The sequence below is a fragment of the Periophthalmus magnuspinnatus genome, chromosome 19, assembly GCF_009829125.3.
Source record: "Periophthalmus magnuspinnatus isolate fPerMag1 chromosome 19, fPerMag1.2.pri, whole genome shotgun sequence".
NCBI lineage: Eukaryota > Metazoa > Chordata > Actinopteri > Gobiiformes > Gobiidae > Periophthalmus > Periophthalmus magnuspinnatus.
In genome coordinates, this window is record NC_047144.1 from 10,131,194 (window position 1) to 10,139,401 (window position 8,208).

Consider the following 8,208-nt stretch of genomic DNA (forward strand, 5'->3'; position numbering starts at 1 on the left):
ACTGACTCACATTGAAAAATAGCGCAGAATTAATTGTTGTGTGTTTATTTTATTTTCAATTCCGGTTCGATTTTTTTGTGCGCAGCACAGATTTTCTGTGCGCGGAGACGCGCAGTTTAGAGGGAACAGTGACGAAGGCGCTTTTTTACTCTCACACACCGGGGATACTGTCCTGAAAAAGTCGGATTGCAGATGGCGCTGTCATCCTGTCTCCACCGGTAGGAAAACCTGTTTGAATGGACACGTCACAGCAACATCACGTGACTACTCGGAGGAAGAACGCCAGTGAGCAGTCAAAACTGTCAGGTATGAACACAAACTAAACCTTGGTCTGAAAAACGAATCTATTAAAAATAAATTCAGGGAAAACCAGATAAATCTCACTGAAGTAATGAAGCATATTGTTGTACATTAACATTTATTTATATTTATTTAGACTTATGATCTCTGTAAAGCTTCTGTGCCTGAAATCTCATCAAAATGACACCTGATGCCCTTCTTGATGCAGTCAGCCACATATGGACTGATGTATTGTCCTATCACGTCGTCAGTGCTCAATATTGCCTGATCTCAGTCGTGCCTGGTTAGTCCGCGGATGGGAGACCAGTTGCCATAGTGGGGCAGCAGTGGTTCTATTGTTTAGTGTCATTGTGAGTGAGCAGAGGACTGATGGTGCAGATTTGCAGCCTTGCTTCTGTCAATCTAACCCAGGGCAGGTGTGGCTTCAACTGTAACTTCACACCACCAAGTAGGAAGTGATTTTAGTCACAAAATTGTAACTAAAAATGTGTCTTGCCCAAGGACAAATTCAACCACTATCCTAGAGGTATTATCATCACAATTAAAACAAACAAACAAACCAAATAATTTTCCACTCTTTTTTTATTGAACTACTGCAGTTTATCCACTTATCCACCATATTGTAATCATTGATGTAGGACTTTGTATAAAACCCAATCACTAAATATCCATAATTGGACACTACCACATGTAAACAAAAGGGTTAAAATGTATATGGTCTATGTAAAAACCATTAGCATCAGTTAGCTTCAGTAACCCTTCTAAGAGACCCGATAGTGGGAGTGGCACTGCCCCATTCGCTGTGCCTCCTGTACTCGCCAGGACGCAGGAAGTACTGGCGCCCCCTGTAGTTGGGATGCTCATGCAGCATCCAGTAGCCCTCCATGACGTTGACTGAGGAGATGTCCCGGGTGTGGAAGCGCTCGTGAAGGTTGGGACAGTCATCACTAAGCTCCATGTTCTGGCCTCCAAAGTCGGAGCGCTCAAAGATCTTCATCCTGTAGCTCCCATTGTACTGGAAAAAACATTTGGAGCAAGGCCAAGTTTATTTTATAGAGTTAAATATCAAGATGGGTTTGTAGACAAGGATGTAGAGCTGGGGTGTCCAGATTTTTGTCACTACGGGCCATATACTGAAACTTACGAAGAGGAGGGACACATGAATCGTAGGCAATGCAGTAAATCATTCAGATGGATGACTTTGACAGAGCCACTGTTCCTTTAATAAGACTTAGGACATACATTTCACGTCTGTATCAAAGTGCTATGTTTTTTATTGAGGTTATGATTGTAAAGTTACTTAAAACTGCAGTAAATGCCCATTCAGCAGGAGGCCTTATAGACGCATTTGGCCTCCAGACTATTCTGTAGAAAATAGGGTCATAGTTGAAACTGGCTAAAAATGTAGTTTAGCATATGTAAGAAAATGAGTTAAACCTTTATTACACTATCTGTCCAACACGAGTCATTCAAATGAAGGAAGCCTTTTCTCTAAAGGGTCAACTACAAAAATGACCAATTTTACTTTAAGCCCTATGCTCTAAATCACTTAGGACAAGTTAATGTCAAAATGTATTAGTATTAAAAATATACATGGTATTTAATATAAATACAGGTGAGAAAAAGTGCCAAGCCTGGATGGAGTGAACTTTAATACAATCCTAGATGGAATAGACAATGGATGTAGAAGACATTGTTGTTTTGAAGGTTGATGACTTACTGGAGGCACCATGCGGCAGGAGCGGATGCAGTCGTTGAAGCCAGCCCAGCGTTGGTACTCGGGGTACTCCCCCTTGTGCAGCATGTACTGGTACCCAGAGTAGTTGGACTTCTCATAGGCCACCCAGCAGCCGCTGTCCACACGGATGGAGTTACAGCGGCTGAAGTGGCTGTGCATCTCGGGACAGTCACTAGTGCACTCATAGTGACGGCCCTGGAAGTTTTTGTCCTCGTAAAACACAATCTGGAAGAAGAGCACGGTAATTCTCTAATCAAATCTGCAGCTGATTTGTTTTGTGCTGATATACAAACCAAAAATACAAAAAGAAAATGACAAATGAGGCAGGTATTTGAGAATTGAATAGATGCAACAAGTATATGAAAATAAAATTTAAAAAGTATAGTAGTAGAGTTAAGTTTAAGTGTCAATTTAGATTATTTGTATTAAGTCATGGCAAAAAACACCGATATGCTGAGTGATAAATATATGTAGAAACCATAATTACATACTATCAATTGGTTTGATACTAGTATAATGGTAATAAAGCACATTTTCAGCTGTATCCAAAATAATGCAGTTCGACATATAGGCTGAGCTATTTGCTGTATGAAATATAAAAATGTTCTGTCTTTTAACAAATCTGGATCAAAATTGGGTTTTTGAATACAGTAAAATCAAGTAATAGCTTTTCATAATCTATTTCTTGTTGATACCTTCTTTCTCCTAGTGTCGGTTTGCTATAGCACAGATAAAAGGTCAGAATGTGTCCCTTACCTTGCCCATTGTAAGAGTTGAACAGTGTGGAGCAGACCAGAACCGTCCCGTTTGAACCCGGGGTCTTTATAGAGCCTGCTGGGATCAGGGCCTTTTGCAAAGCTTTGTGGAGTCAGCACACTGCGCTCTATAGAGGCCACAGCCACACACTATAGGACAGTCTAAAGCTTTGTCTTTGTCTGTGTATAGAAAAGGCTGTACGGCTGCACTTTCTGAACCAGGTGACAAAAAGAGTGCCACATATGCCTTTACTGCGATCAATGCCAAAGACTCAGAGTCGAGACGTTTGTTTCAGCTTTGTGTTCAGGTAAATCTAAACCTGGGTTAAAAGAAATATACAATTCTATATCCCCACATATAGACACAGATCTGTTTTATGTTTGTAGTTAATAATTAATAACAAATCATATTAAATATACTTCTCAAATTTCAAATCAAAGAATAATTCCACACAAAAATGAAAAGTGACCCATGATTTATTTTGAAAGCAGTTTAATAATGATTTATACATTTCACATAGTCCTCATCCTCCTGAAGGAGCCCACCATGGGGTTGTGGCAGCCCCAGTCCCCACAGGCCCTGTACTCTCCGGGCCGCAGGATGTATTGGCGCCCCCTGTAGTTGGGGTGCTCGTAGAAGATCCAGTATCCCTCCATGATGTTGCAGGAGTAGATGTCCCTGAAGCGGAAACGGTCGTAGACGTTGGGGCAGTCGTCCATGAACTCCATACTCTGGCCCATCATGTCAGGCCTGTTGTAGATCCTCATTCTGTAGGAGCCTCTGTACTGTAGTGGGAAACAGGAATCACACATTACATCTCCTTTTATTACTACTACTAGCACTACTACTGATTGTTGAAAGATACAGAGGCATTAGATGGAAATTAGGGCCTAACATTGAGCATTTTACTCTGTGTAATCTTCTTCTCAGGTGTTATGTTTTTGTGTAAAATTTGAATATGAAATGAAGCCCCCAAAAATGTTACTTTCTATACTTTATTTGGGCATTTTAAAATAAGAAACTAAAACACAACCATGTCACTTGTCACACACCCTACCCTCGCCTGTTGTGTAAATTTTACCTTTGTCACTGAGGAATATCACATTCCTTAGAAAATCTACTTCTGCCCTTTTTGGCTTATATGACTGCACTTGTATATTTCATGTAAATCTGAATGAATGATACTTCCACTATTTGACCCGTGTTTTGCGTCTACCTAAAGTTGACCGACTTACGGGAGGGAACATCTGACAGGAGCGGATGCAGTTGTTGAAGCCCATCCAGCAGTGGTAGTCGGGGTACTCTCCGGGCCCCATGATATACTGGTACCCCATGTAGTTGGGCTTCTCATAGGCCACCCAGTGTCCTCCGCTCACCCTGATGGAGTTACAGCAGTTGAAGTGCCTGAAAGTGTCCATGCAGTCATTACCGCACTCCCAGTGACGACCCTGGAAGTTACGGCCTTCGTAGAAAATTATCTTGAATAAAAAAAAGACAAATACAACATATCAGTTCAAGCTGCATTACTTCTGATTGGCCAGTAGGGGACACTGCACTCAAGCTTAAACATCACAGCTTCCTCTCGCTGTGGCTCTGTGAAGTGATAGAGTGCTTGACAGTTGAAAAGCAAGATTTTAATTTAAAGAACATTGTGTTGTTTTGGCCCTTCAAATTTAACACAATTGCTGTCACACTTGTCCGTGCCAAATGCTATAGACTAGAGAAATTTCAAATCTTATTGCTGAGGGATTGTCACCTAAAACAAGCTTTTAATCTGTCACTTCAAGTAATTCCCCTGCCTCTGTGCTTCAATGTCAGTGTCGTTCAATTCAAAAAACACCTATTCTAACTTTGTCCAATAATTCGTCCATACCTTTCCCATGGTTGCAGGGTTGAGAATCTAGCGACACCAAAGCTCAAAAAGCCTTGTGACCCTATTTATACAATTTCCCTGTCCACGAGGCCTCCGCAATGCGTCACAAACTGCCTCTTTCTACCTTTCGCCTATCTACTAGTGTTTACCTATAGAAATGAAATGAACCCCATGCATGCGCTATTTTGTGTTTGGATGACCTTCGACCTTGTTATGCCTCCTTTTCAAACGCCACACAAAAGCCCTTTGGAGATGCGGCCCCCCGTCAACAAAGCATTTTTAAAAAAGTGTACATTTTATTTTTTTTAGAACCGTCAAACTGGGCTGTTTCATGTTTGGGAAAAGTTAGAGCGTTTGCTAACTGCCATGCTTCTAATTGGACTTGATATTGTGGACACTGATGTAATCTACACTGATAGCTCGTCTCTTTTTAGCTTCCATAGCCCGCAGTTGTTGCTATGATGCCAGACGGGGCCAGCTTGTTCGCACTTTTGTGTTTGTGTATTTGATAGATATGAAAGCGAGGATCTGGGGCATGCGTTTTGTCTGTCTGTAAAGTCATAGACCTGCTTGGACTCTTTGGAGGTGTAGCCCACAGCACTAACATTATGGTGAAAGGCCAGAATAGGTTGGGGTCATGCATTGTTTTTCCTGGAGCCAGCTGATGCCAGAAAGGTCATCTTTTGAGTCTTTTCATCGGGATGCCCTCTCAACATTTTTGTTTGCTTTTTCACCTCCCGTTACATGTTTTCAGAAAAGCACAATAGCCCTTTATTTCATTGTTAAAACACTATAGCCGCGGCCATACGCAACTGTGTTTTTGCATTAAGGAAAAGCGTTGATAAACCTCCATATCTTTGATCATTCATTGACTCAAAACTTCAGTAGTTGTTTGAAGCCACCATGTTTTTTTTATGACATAAGTAGATCATTGATATCCTTTCATCGCTCTGTATCTTATAATTGTGAAAGATTATTTTTGTTGTTTTGCCACTTTGGGGTGCAAATATTTATACTCCCAGATGTTTTTAACGAGAACATATAAAGAACAACTGTTTTCAACTGGCTCAGATGTATAGTAGAAATTTGTCACTTTTTATGTTGATGTTTAATCTTTATTATTGGTGCAACTTTACAGTGTAATGTGATTTGGCCAAGTACTGGTCCAATCCTCTGGTATAGCATTTACAGTATTATAATTGTTCGACAAAAGCTTGACAAAATGATTTAGATTTTTGAAGGTTTTTTTTGTTTCTTTACAGTTTTTTTTTTTTTTTTTGGTGTGCTTTGAGTTTCATTATATTAAAGATACACTATGACACTTTTATGGTAGAAGGTACGCCACCTGCCTGTCTCCATGGAGTTAATGTCATTTTGCCTGGAATGTTCCACTGTATGACATTAACATATCAAACTACAATTTATTTAATTTGACTAAGTTTATTGTTCAAACATATAAAATACCTTGAAAAACATATTATTGTGAACAGTCATCTCCAAAGTTTGACTCAATTTTGTCACTTGCTTGTCTTCTTGGAGGTAGATAAAGTTAATGCCATACTGTGAAACATTTCAGGCAAAGCTATAACATCTCCAAAGCATAAAAATGTGTTAAATCCTTTAGAAATAACGTGGAGTGTTAGGTGTGTAGGAACTTGTATTTTATTTATATATCATAGTGTGAAGGGTTATGGCAAAACTGTCATGATAAAAAAAAAATTAAAAAAGTGAAATCTATTTGACCTTTGACCTCTCATTTTCATTTTATTCATGTCAAATTTCTTAGACTTACATTCCTCCATCTTCCACATGTGGTAACTTCACCCATCTTCTCCAATGATCATCTTTAGCTCTTCTACACCTCGTCCTCTCCCCACCCTGAAGGGAAGGGAACATTACAAAGACTCTCGCCTGCTTCCTTGGTTCCCCCCGGAGCAGAAGAAAGCCCCGCTGTGGAGCATTCCCATCTCTATCTCACATGGGTAGAAGAAAGGGGAAGGGGAGAGCGTGGAGGGGGGGCTGTGTAGCTTCATTGTGTCCGAGGATGCGGTGGTACAGTTGGGGTAATGGCGCAGGAGATGGGCCGTGTTTGACTGCTGTGTGGGGATCTAAGTGATTCATGTGGCTTCATACAGAGAAACAGAGAAACGGACAGTTGAACTTGACTTGTCTTATGATCATAATGCAGCACGGGTTAGCTGAAACACGGGCGCTAACATGTATAAGACGGTAAGATGGAAGTTTAGAGGTTGAAATAGACTGTTAATAGGTACAGAAAGAATTTGACAATTTATATCACCTAGATCTCAAACAGTGTAACGTTGCAGTAGTCGAGGTGAACTTATTCTCGCCTCTCGCCGTCAAAAAGTAAATGTATGAAAAGTTGTAGTAAAAGTAGTAGCAGCAGCAATAACCGAACTGACAGTGAAATGTGGTTGTTAAGGAGTTGACTGTAGACCAGCAGCCGAATGTAGTTGTGGTACTAGATCTTGTAGTAGCAGTAGTCGTGGTGGCAGATGTACTTCTCTAGAATGAGTGTTGTGAAGATGTGCAAAATTTGACAAATGAAGTATATCGTTAATAATGAAAAAGAGTTGACTTAATTAGGCCTGTCAAGAAAATGACTATATCAACTAAATACCCAAAATCTTCTGACTTTTACAAAATGTATAATGTCTTTGTAAAAGTGGGAAGATTTTGGGTATTTTTGTTGTTAAATGATAAGATTTGAGCTATAGCGTTTTGAAAAAGTAACTCTAGGGCAAATTATTTTTTTATTCTGCTATTAATTTGTTACAGCTTATGCCATTTAATAATACTGCCTATTTACAATAAGTTTACTAGGAGTATCTTGCATTAGTGTTATTGTATCAGTGTCTTAAAATAGTTTCAATATCATCGTTTATCATTATATTTCTCTGTAGTGATATATCGTGCTTCAAAATGTGTTAGCGTGACAGGTCTGGTAGTTAACATTACCCACCCCTTGATGCAAATAACATTTTATACATTTATTCGTAGTAATTGTTGTACTGGTAAAAGCTGTAAAGTAAGCTACACATGTTACGCATTTGACATGTCCTTCAATGTCGCCGGGGCAACCAACCACATCGCATGTACTGGTAGAAACAATAGCGTTTTCTATAAAGTTAATGTATGTGATACTGGTAGCAGCAGCATTATGATACTGCATTTTTAATTACTTTACTCCAACTTTGAAGTAGTCTTACGTTTAGACTTCTTCATGGCCTTTTCTGATTGTTTTTGGCCTCGTAACTTTGTAAGTCGAGATAGTGAAGCATCTGGAATGTGCTCTTTTCACTCTACAGCCATCATAACAAGACCTGCTGTTTGGGAGGTGATGTGTTTGCTCCTGAGAACCGGCTAATCTGGTGCTGAAAACATGGCATAATCGGAAAAAAGAAAAACACCAAAACAACAAGAAAAATGGGAATGGGAATGAGGAGCGGTCTTTATGCTGAGCGATCATCCTCTCCATTCTCTGTCAGAAAATCTCCCGGCGTTGTAGCAGCTCTAGTCT

The 8,208-nt window shown here is 39.9% G+C and overlaps 1 protein-coding gene across 1 annotated transcript; it reads right to left on the reverse strand.

Annotated features, from left to right (window-relative positions):
* Positions 1 to 875: 875 nt before the first annotated feature.
* crygmxl2 (crystallin, gamma MX, like 2) lies at positions 876 to 4,746 on the reverse strand. The gene is made up of 7 exons (XM_033984809.2): positions 4,668 to 4,746; positions 4,030 to 4,272; positions 3,310 to 3,579; positions 2,996 to 3,006; positions 2,795 to 2,858; positions 2,021 to 2,263; positions 876 to 1,315 (listed from the first exon to the last, which is right to left on the reverse strand). Exons 1-7 carry the CDS (start codon positions 4,674 to 4,676, stop codon positions 1,040 to 1,042), a joined length of 1,116 nt encoding a protein of 371 aa, XP_033840700.2. The 5' UTR covers positions 4,677 to 4,746; the 3' UTR covers positions 876 to 1,039.
* Between the last annotated feature and the right edge of the window lie 3,462 nt (positions 4,747 to 8,208).